The sequence below is a fragment of the Manihot esculenta genome, chromosome 8, assembly GCF_001659605.2.
Source record: "Manihot esculenta cultivar AM560-2 chromosome 8, M.esculenta_v8, whole genome shotgun sequence".
Classification (NCBI taxonomy): Eukaryota; Viridiplantae; Streptophyta; class Magnoliopsida; order Malpighiales; family Euphorbiaceae; genus Manihot; species Manihot esculenta.
The window spans coordinates 41,410,969-41,428,519 of record NC_035168.2 but is presented as its reverse complement, the minus strand read 5'-3'; the positions used below and the strand labels follow the sequence as shown (position 1 = coordinate 41,428,519).

Sequence of the window (17,551 nt, the reverse complement as noted above, 5' to 3'; positions counted from 1 at the left end):
ATCTCTTTTTCTTGGGTACGTCGGGCTCACAATCAGGCTTCACATCTCCTTTGCAAAAAGTTCATCACAGATAGTTCGTTCAGAGTTAATCCCCTGTATCAGATGAACTTTGTATTCTCCTTGCCACTTGATGGCTTTTAGCAATGAACTATATCTTATGATAAAAAAAAAAAAAAAAAAAAACTGATGTCGTTCTGCTTGAAAAAAAATTTCCAAATTAAAGAAAGAAAGAGCTCTATTTTCGTCCCGACCATCATAGCTCTCTATTACACTAAAAAATTAGACAAACTGAATAGCGTATATAAAGCATTCTTTATGTTTTATTTGCTTCAACTGAGACTTTATTTATAAGCTGCTAGATCTTGATTTCTTAGCATCGTTTGGCGCATTTGGATTTTGACCATTCGTTTGGTGCATTTGAATTTTGACTCTTCATCAAGATTCTCTCATTTGGCCCTCCTAGCTTTGTTTTGTTTGGTGCGTTTAGATTTTAATTCTTCATCAAGATTCTATGATATTTTGACCCTTCATCAAATTCTCTCACTGAATGTCGTCCCTTCATCAAATTCTCTTACTGAATGTCGTCGGCAAACTCTCACTGAATGTCGTGGGCAAACAGCGAAAGCTACTGAAGCTTTTGCAGGAAGAGAGCAGCAACAAAGGAGGAGCTTTTGCAGAAAAAGAGCAGCAGCCTCTGCTTTGTTGCAGACGAGCCTGAGTTGTTGGTCAAGTTTTTTCTGGTCTTAGAGTTTGTTTTTTTTATTCATTTTCTGGACTTTTAAGACCTGTATTTGAGCTGAGCTGAGATTAGGATGGACTCTGTTTTGTTTTGTTATATATTTATATTAGGCCTTAGTTCTTGATGTTGCTTCTGTTTGTAGGTCTTAAACCTTGTTTATCTTATATATATATATATATAAAACAAACAAACAAACTCAACATGATTAGAGGCACACTTAAATAGAGATACCAGTTCAATAAAATCGAATCCTTTTTTTTAATTCCTGGTGGGAAAGTTGGGTTTAGACCACTGAACCTTTAACATAATCAGGGACTTAACACGTTGAATTCCCCGAAATTCATGGGGTTGGAATCCACATCAACATCTCCCTCCAACGCTTAAATTATGATTTTACAATGAACAAGGGGAGGGGGCTGCACAGATCAATGAACACACGAAGAAGGAAAAGATGCAAAGAGAAGACAAAATAAGCTATTTACACAAATTTACTCCTATAACAATTATTTGCCAAAGCCTCCAACGAATATGCAGGATTTTCTTCCCATCTTGATTGACCCTCTACAGTGGAGGCTAATGAATATGTAGCATACAATTTCAGAAATCCGAGCCAAACCCAGGTTCCAGCCAAGCAGGATCGGTTCCATGGATTATCAAATCTCATGAGCAATTGCACTTAGAAAACTGCATCAGCGACCATAGCAAGACCATTCCCTTGTGCTGCTCATCAAGGTGACCCCAAACACACCAGTAAAGAATATGCACTCATCTTGCTTGAGCATTGTCATCAGTGTAAATAGAAACACAAGCATCTGCAGCCCCAGCAGCAAGCAATACTTGGTATGGATGGAAGGTGAGACAGCTCACAGGACCTATAGTCTGGGCCATGAAAGTCGAGTAATACCGAATGGTGCCCAGTACTTCACCCTCCAGGCTGAATACTTTAATAATCTGTTTTGCTGAGCCACTGGCAATGATAGGGGCATGCCTATGAACAGCTAAAGCTGTAAGTGAGCCCCTGTGCGCATTAATTGTGAGGTATGTATCCCTGGGATTTCTGATATCCAGGAACTCAATATCACCAGCCTGAGACGCACTGACAAACTGAAAGAAGATATTTGAACAAAAATTATTAATAGTCAAGCCAGGATCCACATCAATGAGTCATTTGAACATTGTGTATATCTCACTCATTCTGCATCTTACCTTCCCAGAATCAAGACCAGGTTGAAAGCCAATCCCCACCACTCTTTCCACTCTTGTATGCGGACGTTTAGCACACACAAGCCTAGGAATTATGAAGGGCATTGCAAAATTAAACACCAGGAAAAACAAGAGACAATGCAACTAACAAGTGCCAAAAAAGTTAAAGTAATCTATTGAATCAAGAATCAGTATTCATACAAAAATCCAGAAAACATTATCTTTGAACTTGAATCTTGAAAATAAGCTCAGTAACAGTATAAGCATACGAAAACATCATTAGCACTCGAAATTTGCATCATGCCAGAGGAAAACCTTATGTGAGGTGCTTACATTTCAGGGGTCCGGACGTCATAGAGCCTAACAGAACCATCCACAAAACCTGCCGCAAATTGACCCCCATGAACTTGAGAAGCAGACTACACCAGGCCAATGTAAAAAAGCACCATCAACAAAATGCAGAATTAACTATAAATAACAGCAGATATATGCAAAAACTGAGCTAAAAAATAACACAACAGATATGTAATAGAAACACGAAATATGATAACATATTATCCCACATAAAAACTAGAAGCCAAGGATCCAGTAGGGTACATAAATTCTAAAAATGACACTACACATTCGCTTGATGACTTTCTGTTAAGTGTGGGTTCAACCAAATGTAGACAGGAATCAAATATGATTCTTCTCATTCAGTCATTCCAAGAATAATGACAACTAAATATCCAAGTTTAGTTCTGTCTCACAACTGTACAAAATAGATCACATATCGCAATATCAGCAAGTAACATTAAAGAATGTCTTCCTTGATGAAGACAATATGTAAAAGAAGCATAATATAAAGATTTGGAACAATTGCTTTACAATTTTTCCACAAGCTTTGAAGTCCTGAACAGATCTGGCAACAAGTACATTTAGATGAAGAAAATCCCTCAAAATTAGCAAGTTCCAGAAATTCATCAATAACAAGAATATGTAAGACAGCTTTAACTGTCTGAACGTTGAAGCAATCATGGCTACACAGAGAGAGACGGAAGGTAATTTTAAGCCCCACAAGTTGCACTGACGTAAATCCATAAAAGTTCATGCTCAAACCAGTAGTTTCAGGTCTTGAGTCTCAAGGGCCTGAACCCCATTAGCAGTTCGGACCACAGTCTTGATTCGGTCAGTAAAATATTTCAATCTATCCAAATAATCCAGGTGTTATGGTTCGAACACCCTATATCTCCTAATAAAATGGCAAAGCCCTAGTCAAATAGGACTTTATCCATATCAAAAGGTAATCCCAAATAGGATTCTACATCATATCCCATATATAACTCTATTATCTCACACACTCCTAACAGTAACTAAACTGTAGCCCAACCCACCGCAGCTGGTGTTCCTTGCTCTCGTTTTCCAAGTCCATGCCCGAAGGAAAAAGATGCAAACAGTATTATGCACCGTCTCAGCATCAGCTTTGTTCCAAGCATTTCCAATTAAATTGAGATCCTTTTCTTAACAAATCGTGTTTCATACAAAGAATGCAAAAAGGGGCATTACCAAGCATAGACAAGAAGTCTACAGTCAACAAAATGACATAGGATCATGAAAAGAATCATATCTTATCCACAAACAAGCACATCCTACATAAAGCATTTCAAATAAAACCATCCCATTTTTTCCATATTTGCAATCTCCAGCAAATTCTCGATGTATCCAGATATTTGAACACAGCAAAGGATTGACATTAACTTTAGGAAATGCCAAGAAATGACAAAAAAAGGAGGAAAAGAAACTCACTAATGATGAGATGCTGCAGTCTGATGACGATGGAATAGAATTAAGCAGTTGCTCTTTATCAAGGTCCCAAAGCATGATGGAAGATATCTCCCCAGAAGCATACTGGCAAGGTGTCAAAAGCATAAATATGCATGAGAGCATTTCAAACACCAGAGTGGAGCATAAAAGAACTTGCAGCAATATTGATTAACCTAAGCATGTACCAGATATCCAGATTGCTGTTGCCAATCTACAACAGCACTCAAACTCCGTGCACCCGGTTTGTGACCCTGGATAGAAGAAAATGCAGTGACCAGTTTTTGTTTACCCTTGACTGTAAAATCTTTCCAAATCCGAATATTTCCATCACCTATCAAATTGCCATAGTAAAAGGATGATTTGAAAAATCTTACAATCTGATAAATCAATCTCAGAACCTAGAAACTAACTATACAAAGAAATGACTTATTACATGAAGCAACAAGAAGCAAACTGTCATCAAGCTCATTTACAAGGCATAGCTTAGAAATTCCTTTGTCAGGAAAATCATGATTATCAAATCCATTGAGAAGGGCTGCATCCTCATAATTCCATATCCTGAGATGAAAGAAGCCAAAAAAAAACAAAAACAATTATGACAGACTCCATTATAAATCCCTTAAACTTTGAATTCCTAATTAAACACAAAGCAACATGCTAAAAAGTAATATAATTAACATACCAAACGCCAAAAAAAAAAAATTAGAAAAACATTGTCACCTGAGAAATTATCAGACAAAAAACCACAACCAAACTATCATGGCATCATGCAATATTTTACTTTTGTGGCCACATACAGTATGTCGAACCAACTATCATAGGTCAAAAGAAAAGTAGAAGATGTCAGTGATATAAAATTGGCATACTTTATCCGCTCATTTTCATCTGCAGCAACGACAATAGGATAGAAAGGGTGCAACAAGGCTGCCTTTGTTCCTGTTTCAAACTTTGTGTCCCAGCCAGCAATTTGATTATTTAACCTGCTAATAGCTAGCCAATAAAAAGAAAGAAATAAATAAATACCATTAGTACATGCCAAAATTAGCACCAGAACTCAATGAAAATAAATATAAGAAGCGACTTAAAACAAAAAAAACACACATGAGTGTTGACACTTGGCAATTTGCTCCACTGCAAGCTTTTCCCTCCCCTCTCTTTTAACCAACATTTCTTCAGCATAATCTGCCGTGGTAAGAAGTGGCTTTGAGAAATGACCACAACTCCAATTATAGATAGTTGATTGTGGAAGTAAACTTCGTTCTGAACCACTGGAAGATCCAGAAGAACCTAAAAGAGGATCAGCTAATCCTGAATCTGGAGAATTCATCAGGTGAGGCCTGAATTCTAAAGAACAGACTCTCCGCATTCCTGTTAAGTAACTTGGTCGAGGAGGACTGACAGGAGGAGTTCTGAATGTCAAAGGCAGATGACCTGGCATTGACAGGCCAAAAGAAAAGATTAAAAAAGCTGATATTATGAGGATATGCAAAAAAAATAAACAAATGTTAAGGGAAACAAGCATCATTTGGAAGGCAAAACATAAAGCAGAAACAATGGTTTGCCAAGATTCTGTTCACACACATTCAACATAATAGAAATGATGTGATACAAAAATGGGGAGAAAAATTGGAGTTACCTGCATTCATGTCAAACCATGATGATGAACGAGCTAATCCTGCTAGACTCGGAGTTGGAGATGATGTAGATTCAGCAGGCCGACGAATACCACTGCTATTAACAGGTTTTGTCACCACTTGTTCAATCCCAATAATTGACAGTACCCTCCGACCAAGGTTTGCAATGCGTGGAGAAGGATCCTTAGCCAGTGTACACATAGCCAGTACACATTGTGAATACATTGCATTATCCAATGGTTTTGGCCTTGAATGGTGGACAACCCCATTACTGACAACATCATGCAACATACCAGAATCAGAATGTTGTGATGAATCATCAGATAAAGGCGATCCATGCAGAATTCCAGACGTAGTAAGAGGACTACTAGTGGAGACCCTTCCATCTCGACACACTGATTGGTTGTCATTTCCAACTCTCGTCAAAGGACCAATTTGAGATGAAAGAATACTTGTATGTGCCATATACTGGTGTGGGGTACCCTTTATATGGGCCAAAGAAGGTAAAGAATTTAGTAGAGAATTCGACTGGGGTTTCCAATATGCAGCAGCAATTGACTTGAGGTGCTGCTTATGGCCAAATGCAAACCGTGCTAAGGCTGTCAGGCAATGAAATTAAGCTCAAGTGAGATTCAAATTTGTAAAAATTAAACCAAAAAGAGACTTGGAGAAGGTATCCCTCATTGAACACACCCGTATCCTCTCCATTATCCTGATGTGAGAGAAACAAAGTAAACTTGAAAAGAGAAAAAGGTTCTCATAAAGCATTTTTTTGAGGAGAAAAAAAAAAGAAACAAAGGTCCAGACAAATATAGAACATTTCCAATGTTAGGCAACACAGCAGTTCTATGTCCATCAGGTTACCAGTAACAGTTAGTGACCACAACCTGCAGCCTAGCTCCAGACTTTCAAACATTCTTAGGCTGGCTGGCTAAGACAATGAGCTTATCCTGTCATGGAAAGCACCAGTGGTACCGGCAAGCTCAAATAACAACAAATTCTAAGTTAGCCTGCTTCAGTAGGTACAAACTCGTGCACCAAAAAAAGAATGTCAGTAATTTTAGCGCCCATATCTTTTTCTATGTTGCATGGAAAGAAAGTAAAAAAGAGGGCTTTGTAAGGTGGGAAAGTTGTTGCTAAATACTTAGAAAAGCTGGAAAGGCCAATATTTTAACCAGCAACATTGAAATATCTAAATAATTACAACAAACAGAAAACTAGGAAGTGATTAAAATCCAAGCACAAGAAAATAAATTTGATAACTGTTGCTTACCTACAGCAACCTCTGCCCTAACAAGTGGGCTTCCATCCGAAACAACACTCAATAGGCTTCTAATAATGCTGGATTCAGCTCTAAATTTATCGTCATCATCACATTCATCATCAGCTGCAACAGCATCTCTGCATGCATCATCTCCAACATCAAGTAAGGTACCCAATGCAAAGACAGCAGAAGCCCTAACCTGGAATAAAATAAGTCCCATAATTAAGTGATATAACAATGCGAACATAAATATGATCACTATGTGGCAACATAATTGTAAAAGAAATAAAACCTCAGGTTGGGGCTCAGAGAGTAGAGGAGCGTATATTGCTGGTGCATCTGCCTGTAAACCTAAAATTTGAGCCTCTGTGAAATCCTCCCACAACTTTCCCAGGCAAAGGCAAAGCCACTGAAGAAATAAAGGCTCATGTTGCCCATCATTTGGCATTGAACCCTGAAGGTGCTTCAAGCACACATGGACCAGACCAGCTTCAATGCATGCTTCTTGACCCTTTCTGTGCCCATCAACAATTACAGCCAAAACAAATGCAGCCATTGCTCGCTGTTCTGGATATGCTTCCAAGCTATCAAGGAACCTGATAAAATATGCATGTCCCCCATCCTTAACAAGATCAACCTGGCACGACTGTGAACCACAAGATAGAGATTCTTAACCGATGGTCATGTCATAAGGGGGACAAAAGAGGTAAACTTGAAACAAATGTAGCATCAACATACAAAACTGATAACATTTATGCATAACTTGTTAGATGAGTAGGTAACAAAACCCATGGTGATAACCTCTTACAAATTTTCATCATCTGTCCAGAGCCCACACATATTCTCTCTATTGGTGGTCATGTCATGAGGGGGACAAAAGAGGTAAACTTGAAACAAATATGTATTCTCTCTCCCTCCCTCCCTCCCTCCCTCTCTCAACACAGGCACATATTCACTTTCATATGAATTTACTTTATTTTGTCAAAACTCATGGAGAAAAATCCTTCCTTCAATTCACCATGATACAAGCTTGTGCAAATCATTATGCTCTTGAGAAATTTTGCAAACCTTACATGCTTGAACGTTCTAGTGAAATTTATTGTTGATTGAAAAACCAGAAACTTGGGTAAACTACCAGATTTTGCAACAAGATTAACTACAAAGCAAAATAGCACAAGGGACCACTTATTGATAAATATGAACTAGAAAAATAATTGTATTCTAGTTGAAAATCACTTTGCTATATACCTTATCAAGTGCTAGAATTTTTGTCCATATGAATACAAGAATTTGCCTTAGTTCAGGTGTTGTTGTTTGCAACAGCTTCAAAACATATGGAAAAATTCCAACAGATAATGCCTACAAGACCCACAGGAACTTCAAATTAAAATGTGATATCATAGACTAGAAATAAGAAGCTTATATTTCAGCAAAGGAAAAAAGTACAGCAACAGAGAGAAGATTGACAAGCACACACCAGGTCTACAGCCCAGGATCCCATATCAAGGAATCTCCCAAGAAGCACCAGTGCTTTAAACCGATGGCATTGACTAAGCAGAACCTGACATTAATCTTGAAAGAATTAAACACAAAATGGAAATGCCTAAAAATAAAAGAGAAGGTTCTAGGGAAAGCTATAGCTTAAAGTAAAAACCACTTAAATAATGCATCCTAAACTATTAACTTCCAATGATCACGCAAACCCATAATGTAGAAAGGAAAAGCAAATAGTAAGTCAGAAATAACATGGAGGGAAAGGGGGAAAAAAAAAAAAGAAAGGAAAACCTGAAGAACAATAGGCAACTGCTCTGGTGGCTTCTTATCTTCAGATCCATGATCCAACCAAACCTCAAAAGCCATCAGTTGTTCTGTGAAAAAAGGACTTGGCTGAAACAAAACAAATAGATATTACAAACAGACAATAAATGGGTACAAGCCAAGAGAACAGAACCATCATTTTTCCAAAACCAATATGCTTGCAATAATTACATCAAAATCTGTTTACCCACCTGGAACTCCGCATTAGGATCCTCAACCAAAGATGGAAGCTGAGAGAGGCAAATCTCAGCAGCCATGTCCCATGCATCCCTGCAGTGAGAATAAATAAGACAGTGAAATGAATTTACAAATAGAAACTAGAATTATGGATAAATTTATTAGCACAACAGAATTTGCTCAACCAATGTCTTTTCTAGTACCACATATGATGCTGATGAGTTGGTGGCAACATTGGGTGAGAAATTGGGGAACAATTTGCAGAACGCATAATCCTCTCGGCCAATAAAAAATTTCTGAACAAGCTGGCAACTAATAGATCTTGTCTGAACAATCTCTGGAAAAGATCTGCACAGGAAAACCCAAGTATTGATTATAACAAAAAATTAAAAAATTTAAAAAAAAAACAACTCAAAGCAAGTGCCTGTGAAAGACCAAAGAAAGCAATTATTTAAAAGAAATTACCATGAGGAAGGACATTCCAGGCAATTGTGTCCGTCACTGCAGTAAAGATCCAATTCAATTCTCCTAGCAGTGTTTTACGATCATTTTGCCGACCAGGAATCTTATCTATTAATGAATAGTCAACAGACTCATGTAATAATGAGCGTTTGCAGAACCTGGAGAACTCGGAACAAATAACAAAAAATTAGCAAGCATGAAGCATGACAAATGAAGAATCGATTTTCAATGAACATAATACAGAAAACAAATACCATATAAAAATATATTATCAAGTCAACTCAATATGGAAAACAGAATAAAGCAAGCAGCAGTCAAAGAACACAGGAAAATTATACCAGACTAGCATGTGTTCACCAAATCAACCCATGAACAGCAAAACAGGCAGCAAGACATACATTGGCAATGCATCCCAGATCAGTTAACCTAAATGATGGCTACATTCGGAGATTCAATATCCTATGGTAAAGAAAGTGAGAATACTTTTACATGTAAACTTACAGTTGCAATGTCCACACCATCTGACAACAACCAACTCAGCAACTCCAAGAAACTATGGGTGAATCTGTTTATAGGCAACAATAATGCAAGGCGAGAATTACTTCTCTGTAAATTATGTGCTTGCCTTTCTTCTCTTACCAACAGATGAATGGTAAAGACTTGCAATAATTTATGTCTTCAATGGCACAATGCCCAGGCGTACAATGGGATCCAGTAAGCAAATTTATGCATATCAAAGAGCAGGCAGAAAGGATTCATTCGTCCCAATAGCTACAAACATAAATTCCTCAAGTTTGAAGGGAGAAAAAAACACTCCTTATGTAGATTTTCAAAGCATACCTTGTAAGTTATACCATAACCCTCAAATAGGCATGACCAAAAGGAGAATCAGCCATCACCATTTTACAAAAGGGGAATAGTAATTTTCTCCACACTTTAATTGAATTCTACACTTGCTAATGGATACCATGCATTCATGGAAAGGACAAGAAATCAACCTATTGCTTCAAGCTTTGGAAGGCAAAGCAAGTAGCAAAAGGTAAAGTACAAGGCAAAAGTAAAAAATTGTAATGCCTCATGTATACACCCAGCCTAGGATGATTATAAGTAGATCAGAAATCCTGAATAACACCCAAGCTAACATAAAAATATAAAGGCAGACTTGTACATATTCAAAGAAAAAAGAAAAAAAAAAAAGATAAAAGATAAAAGACAACATAGTGGGGTGGCTGTTATGTAGTGAGGTACACCCAATGAACCAAGACCCTGACCAAGCTGCCTAGGATGATAAAAGAAGGGCAGGGTAGCTATAACAAATTCATGGTGCACATTTGATGCAGAAAATAACAATATCTAGTAACACAATATGAATAACAGGCCAAACCAATTGGTTGGCACCCATCAACCTTGGTTTCTACTCCATCCCCTCCAAAGTAGAAACCACAAGAACATACACCTTATCAGCGGAAAAAAGACACATAGACTTCTTGGAGTTTGCAATAGACTTAATCTAGGTGCAATTTTTGAGTTATATGTATAGAACAACTAGCTTTTCACATAATGAAGTAACAAAACATACATAATTTGCTACAAGTAGCATTCTGACAAAAAAACATCCATCAGAAGTACCACAAAACATAATTAAGAGAGTTATTCAGATAAGGGCATTATTGCAAAATTTCACTCCTAAACATCATACTTTAACCTCCTGGGCATTAAATCATGAATCAGTTAAGTTTTTTTTTCTTTTAATCATACTGTCTGCCGTTATCATTACAATTACCTAAAATATCCCAAATCAAAGTGCTAATGTGGACAATAAGTTTCAACTGTTGCCAAACCTCATATAGCACACAAAAGGATATTAGAGCTACATTTTCTAATCAAGATTTGAACAGATGAAATGAATAAACAGGATTTAGATAGCCAACCTCAATTGACTTGAATAAGATTTCAACTTAAAACTCGTGTGAAAACCCATTCACCATTCACCCGTAGAACTAATTCAAGAGGAAAGACCTTTTTCCTGATATAATTGGTACATATTCATGAGTTAGCAAGAAAACAGTGTTTAAAGTTTAAACAAGACCTATGAAAACAAGTCTCAAATAAGTCGCATGCCTTGTCAACAAAGAATTTCCCCAAAGTATTGCACACCAACTATACATTCACAATTAACTCGGTTTTACCAATAAACACATCATTAACTCCCTGAACATATAGTTCCAAAACTAACATACTAAAATGCAAGACTCATAATATAGGTTATGTCAAAGAAGCAAATAACTACAATAATCATGCCAAAAATGATATTCTGAAGAGGAAAGGAGGGTTGATGTATTTTTCAAAATTAAAATTAGGAAAAAAGAGACATGTTTCACCATCTCAATGCCATCTTGATAGGTGTAGTGAGGCAAGAAGTAAACACATCAGCAGGAAATTCTGCACTTTGAGGAAGAGTCTCATGTGCCTCACAGGCTGCAAGCAAAATACAGTCCTTCATAGATCCAGAAGAGCTAGAAGAGTTCCAGTCATGAAGCTAGCAAAAGAATAATCCAACAATGACATTAGAAGTCATACCAACTGAAAGAGTAATACAACAGAAACAGTATCATCAAAAATCAACATCCCAAGGACGAACGGTCACCATGATAACAAAATTAGTGGTTTGAAAAATTGCTGAATACCTCTAAAAAGGCATTGACAATCATCCCAGCAGCAGAGCAGTCAAAAACATAGATTGATGGTGTCTTCAACCAGGAATCAAGATCACTGATTGGCAAAGGTATATACTGTGTGTAGCTCTGATACGAATTACAGCCAGAGACAAAGTTTAAGCACGTGAAAAATACTACCGCACAAGTACTGGATAAGTAAAAGAAAAAATACCTTATTGAACAGCCAAATTTCACCATTGGCAGTTGGCTTTGGAACACCATGTCCATTATAGTGAAAAAGAACTCTCTCAGACTTGGCATATCTTCGACATGTATTACAAAGTTTCTTAACTTCATCCACAGTAGGATCAAGTTGAACTTTATAACGAGCCTGCACCAAAATGACAAGGTATATTGAAAAGGGCAGCCACAACATATTTTCAAATAAGTGCATGACAAAGATATCCTCACCTTAGGTTGCCACCTTTCATACTGCACACTTAAGGTTTTCCCAATTGTTTCAAGAGCTTTTTGAGGTGCCATTGAAAATGGATCTGGGCAAGAGGAAAAAGTTACAACCTCCAAAAGCTTATTTATTCTAACTACGAAAAGAACTTCAGAAAATGAATGTATTTTTTTAGGCTCAACTAGTTCACTAAGAAGATTAACAGAAAAAGTAGATTAAATCAAACTTGATAGCCAATGTAAAAATTGAATTAAAATTCTTAAATTTTCCTTCCCTTTACACGTTACAGAAATCACCAAAACAACAGAAACAGAGAAAAGTGATCTCCTAAAACAATTCTAGAAACTATGTAAATGACATCTTCAATTCAAAATAAATTTGAATTGGAAAGTACAACTACATGGGGTGGAGAGGCAATGGAAGAGATGGCAAGTATATAAGAAGTCCAAGGAGAGAATCAGCAGTTCAAAGAAGCACCTATCCAGCACTCCATTCTGGCACAAGGTGATATCTTTATGACATCAGGTGGATCAACACTGATGTTCAAACATAAAACTAGCGCTACATATCCCGTCTTCATCTGCGCAGGAAGTTCAGAGTTAAACCCAACATCAATACATGTAAACATGCAAGTTCAAGCATAGCACTTGTGGAAAAGCACCAACAAATTGCAATGTCTATAAACCAATTTAGACATGACCATAAGTAAATATCAAGTCAAGACAAAGCATGAAGCATGACAGAGCAAAATAACTAAATTCATGTACAAAACTTCATCAACAAAAGAAAACATATCCAAGCAAACAAATGAAGTTCCTCAGATGATTTGAGGTGCTTAACATAGAGGCATTAGCATGTGCCAACCCAGATTACCACTATCAGCTTCAATCTTCACACCCCCCACATCACCCACCCCTTCTCTCTCAAGGTTACTGAAATTTTTCTTAATTCCAAAAGTCAAAAGTTTCAAATCAAGAGAAACAATGCAACAAATCCCAGTTAATATAGAAGGGTCAAAGGTTCAAGACATCAACTACGTCACATTACACTATCCTCCTATCAAGCTGTTAAGCTGAAGCTGTCAAATTGCAAGTCAACAATATACCATCATCTAGGTTTTTCAGATTCATTGGTGCGTTACTGTCTTCTGGGAAACTCTATAAACCTAAGCATATGGAAAAAAATTAGGTGAACCCTCACTGTCCCTATGTTCAGCTGTTCACTTGCAATTGTAGTATCTACCATTTCCCAGAAAACAACAACTGTATTATTGATCATTAGTCTATCCTCCATATATTATGAAGGTTCGCTCCTTCTAGGCATCATCATTCCTGTTTATGACAATAAGCAATCAAGCACTATAGATTGATAATAAGGAAATCATCATTCTTCCTGTTTATAATGGTAAACAACCAAGTACTTTAGGTGACAATACGGAATTTTTTTATTCATGTGTACTTGTTAAGGCTGTATCCGAGAGCTTCAACCATTATCACAAGGGAACATTTCCTGTATAAGGGCACTTTTTCCTTGGCTTTTCCAATTTCTCAGCAGATACCAATGGACTCTAATGTGTAAAGGAAATGAATAACCAAGGCAAATCCAATTGGAAAATAATCCAGATTGCAGGCACAATCTGTTCCAAGGATAAACCATTTTTTGTCAAAAGCTAAATGTCACAACTCATAATAAAATTAGATCGTGATTCGTGAAGATGGCAGAGTTTTAATGCCCTAACCTTACTGTACTCCACAATTTGGAAAACTCACAATTCCTTCATGCTTTATCCTTCCCCCCTCTACTTCTATAATATTTGTTCAACTTCAGCAAATCTAACTCTCATGCATTTAATTTCATACAAGATATAGCATAACCACTACCAAGCTCATATTACTCGCGATAAGGATCCTCCCTATATACAGCAAGGCGCTGCTTATCAACAATGAGGTTGATCTAAGTCCAAGCACAACTAAATTAGGTAAGGGGTGCAGGATGCTCACTAATAAAAATGCCAAAAAATAACCTCATTGGAAGGCACCGAATTTCCTAAGGGCTTAAAATAATAACCAAGGATCAAAACCATTTGACTATAGCCATTTCATTGTTTGGGTAGATAGTTGTTGCATTTAAAATCATTTGAATTGAAGTGAACCTCATTGGAATGACTTTACGTGATAAATTCACGAGTTCAAAATTGACTACCAAAGAAATCCCCAAAACGGAAGTATAAACTTATTCATTCAATTAACAAAAACAAACATGACAATATCAAGGGGATATGTAGTGTAACTCATGGCTTACTCTGTCCTTAGGACGCCATTTGGATACAAGGCCACTGTCAGATGGGCCAGTGGGTATGGAAGCTTCAAATGCGTCATGGCGAAGCTCACAGAGCACGACAGTCTGGGGCAAATAGGCCATACTTGTTGCGGTGACTGCAGCGTTGCCATAACTACTGCTAGCAGTCTCCGAATCTCTCCTCAGCGAGGCGGAATCTCCAGCGTCCTCGCCATGACTAGGAGCGTAGTCATCATAGTGATTGGAAATCACAGCCACCGAAGTTTGCGAAAACCGAGACGCCATCAAATCCCCCAATGCCATCCAAATTCCCAAAACCCAAAAAAATTGTAAAAAATAAATAATATACAACGACAATCAAACCAAAGCAAGTACGAAATCAACGCTGCCCTAATTGAGAAAGCATGCCAAATGAAATGGAGCAGTAAACCCTAGGTTTGGAATTGAAGTCTGATGCGCTTTGGGATCGAGTAAGATAGATGATACGTGGGGAAGAAAGAGGCCCGATACACCAAAGCCTAATCAACAAAACCGCTGAACCAACGGCACATAGAGATTCGCCTGATAAAGGAGAGAGAATCCAGTTCGAAAAGTGAGGGAAAACCCCGGAAACCCTAGCTGTCGGCGAGGATAAGTAGGAGGAGGAGGAAGAGGAGGATGGTGATGATGATGGAGGCGCATAGAACAGTGGCGGCACAACGAAAAGAGAAAAAGAAGGGCGTTAAAATTAGGATTTTGTCCAGTGAAAGAGAGGATTAAAGTAAGTGTCTCTGTTTTTCTTTTTTAAATGCTCATGTGGCTCAGTGGCAGTGACCTGTCTTTGCCGATTAACCTGTTTCCTCTTTTGCTCTCTTTTATTAATTTTCTTTCCTTATTGCCATTTAACCCATTGTTGAACTTTTTTATTTTACGAATTTTTTTCGACCTATCTTTATTCATTATAAAATTATTTATTTTTAATAAACTTACAAAATTAATTTTAAATAAAAACTAAAAAAATAATTCTATTAATATTATTTATAAATATAATAATATTTTAAAATAATAATAATAATAAATCAATACTATTTATAAATATAATAATATTTCTAAACAATAATAAATAAAATATAAAAAAAATTCTATAAAAGAAGCTTTTCTCTTCTTTTAATATTATAGTGATAAATAACTATTTTTCTTTCTGCAAATATTTTTTTAAATACTCATTCTCTTCCTAATATAATATAATAATCGTCCATAAGTCATGAGCTATCACCATAAAATAGGGTCATTTAAGCAAGAAACCTAATAAATTAATGTGCGGTCCCACTCGTGGAAAGGAAGACTTAGACACCATAGCATTCGGATCTTCACCAAAACTCGCTCTCCCCTGAATAAGTCGAGTTTTTATATAAAATAACTGTTAGTAGAAACAATTCAGCGGATCCTCGTTATGCTTATAATCACGGGATCACTAATCACTTAACCAGTAAAATCTTTTATCAATTAGCCGACACCAGTCAAATTTTCAGAAAATACTATAATTAACTTCATTTTCTTACAATATAAAAACCAATAGCCACAGAATCAAAGGTACTGCATTCTCTTATACAACTACTCTTGAGTTCTAAATAATTCTTTATACTTACCCTATTCTTCAGTTTACTAACTTGAGCGTCGGAATGGCTGTCGTAGGCACTAACCACCTCACGTTCTCTTTCTTGTAGGATTGACTAATCACATCATAGCTCCATTTTGGCCACATCATTTAGTTCCGTTGCCAAAAAATGTATTGAATTCTCTTTATTCATTTGGGTTAAAAATCGGTCCTTTATCTCCTTTTTCTTATGAGCTACTGCTAAGGTTGCTATCAATGAAGGCGCTATCATCCTTTTAACTCCTAATAGTGGACAAAACACACTCTCTATAGTCAACGAAGCGGATCTCAATAATCTGAACAATTAGCAAATACTCCAATACATTAAAAGGTTGCAGGTTGCTCTTGAGCAATATAAAACTTAGGGAGAGGCATCATTCATGGCTCCTAGAGGAAGAGAAGAAGCCTCTATCGATACCCTAAAGACTCAGATAGAGGTGATTGAGACGCAATCTGTAATACCCGGCTAGACTCCGATATCGGAATTCCTACCGCCTGGTGGAATCTCGGGAGTCGGAGACTTCTGGAAGGGTAAAACCATGTTTTTATAAAATGTTTTAATGTAATTTATGTTTTTAAGCAAGAAAGAAAATGAGTTTTTGCATGAAAATAGCATTGGAAGAAAACTCGGGTTCGGCCGTCGAACATGCATGCGCTTCGGGAGTGCTTTAGGCCCCCGAAGGCATAAGTGAGGGAAGTCCAGGTTCGGCCGCCGAACCTTATGTTCGGCCGCTGAACATGGCATGCATGCGGAGGCACGTTAGGCCCCCGAAAGTGGCCTGGCCAGCCACCTATAAAGGGGTCCCCATGTCCGAACGGGTGAGCTTTTTCTCCCCATTTTTGGCCAAGGTGAGTCTCCGCCGCCCTCATGCCGATCTTGAGTTCTTCCTTCAAATCTTCCATGATTTTTATGAGTTTTCACCTTTGTTTTGAAGATTTTTAAGCAAATAGCAAGTTTTGGAGCTTGGAGGTTCAAGGAACTCGATCTCTCCCATCTCCGAGCTAGGATCGGTTTTCCTTTCGATCTTCAAGAGGTAAGAGCTGATCTTGAGCTCATTATATGTTTTAAACAAGTTTCAAGTTGGTTCTTAGGGTAGAAATGCATGCTTAGGTTAGTTGAGCTTTGTTAGGTTTTGTGTTGTGTTTATGGATAATGTAGGTTGCTGAGTTGCTTTTGATGTGTTGTAGTTGGGGTTTAGGATAGTTTGAAGCCCCTAGGAGCTTATGTATGTGTTTATGCATGTTTTGGTTGAGTTGTATGCATGATTGAAGGTTTTGGGAGGCAAATGTGCATAAGAGCCGAGTTTCTACCACTTTGGGAGAAACTTAGGTTCGGCAGCCGAAGGGACTTTCGGCCGCCGAACCTGCCTGTGGAGGCCAGCTTTCGGCTGCCA

General features: G+C 37.5%; 1 protein-coding gene across 4 annotated transcripts; it reads right to left on the bottom strand.

The window, feature by feature from the left end:
- Positions 1–973: 973 nt before the first annotated feature.
- LOC110621665 (regulatory-associated protein of TOR 1) lies at positions 974–15,291 on the bottom strand. Of its 4 annotated transcripts, XM_021765934.2 has the most exons (23): positions 14,525–15,289; positions 12,701–12,803; positions 12,229–12,311; positions 11,990–12,148; positions 11,788–11,904; positions 11,482–11,639; positions 9,104–9,258; positions 8,842–8,986; positions 8,653–8,731; positions 8,429–8,530; positions 8,121–8,204; positions 7,892–8,002; positions 6,936–7,289; positions 6,653–6,842; positions 5,382–5,978; positions 4,847–5,176; positions 4,612–4,735; positions 4,179–4,303; positions 3,931–4,076; positions 3,728–3,829; positions 2,276–2,361; positions 1,946–2,027; positions 974–1,843 (listed from the first exon to the last, which is right to left on the bottom strand). In XM_021765934.2, exons 1-23 carry the CDS (start codon positions 14,822–14,824, stop codon positions 1,505–1,507), a joined length of 4,071 nt encoding a protein of 1,356 aa, XP_021621626.1. In that variant the 5' UTR covers positions 14,825–15,289; the 3' UTR covers positions 974–1,504. The 4 variants fall into 4 exon arrangements, with proteins under 4 accessions (XP_021621626.1, XP_021621627.1, XP_043814617.1 ...); XM_021765935.2 differs by lacking the exon at positions 12,701–12,803 and having other exon boundaries at positions 14,525–14,643; XM_043958682.1 differs by lacking the exons at positions 1,946–2,027; positions 2,276–2,361 and having other exon boundaries at positions 14,525–15,291.
- Between the last annotated feature and the right edge of the window lie 2,260 nt (positions 15,292–17,551).

What these genes read in the sequence shown, in the direction of transcription:
- LOC110621665 (XM_021765934.2), bottom strand. Translation starts at nt 14,824, where the DNA reads ATGGCATTGGGGGATTTGATGGCGTCTCGGTTTTCGCAAACTTCGGTG. An exon ending in AGTTGCCTATTGTTCTTCAG is followed by an intron (nt 8,205 to 8,428) that starts GTTTTCCTTTCT and finishes GATTAATGTCAG; the next exon opens with GTTCTGCTTAGTCAATGCCA. An exon ending in TAGGGCAGAGGTTGCTGTAG is followed by an intron (nt 5,979 to 6,652) that starts GTAAGCAACAGT and finishes ATTGCCTGACAG; the next exon opens with CCTTAGCACGGTTTGCATTT.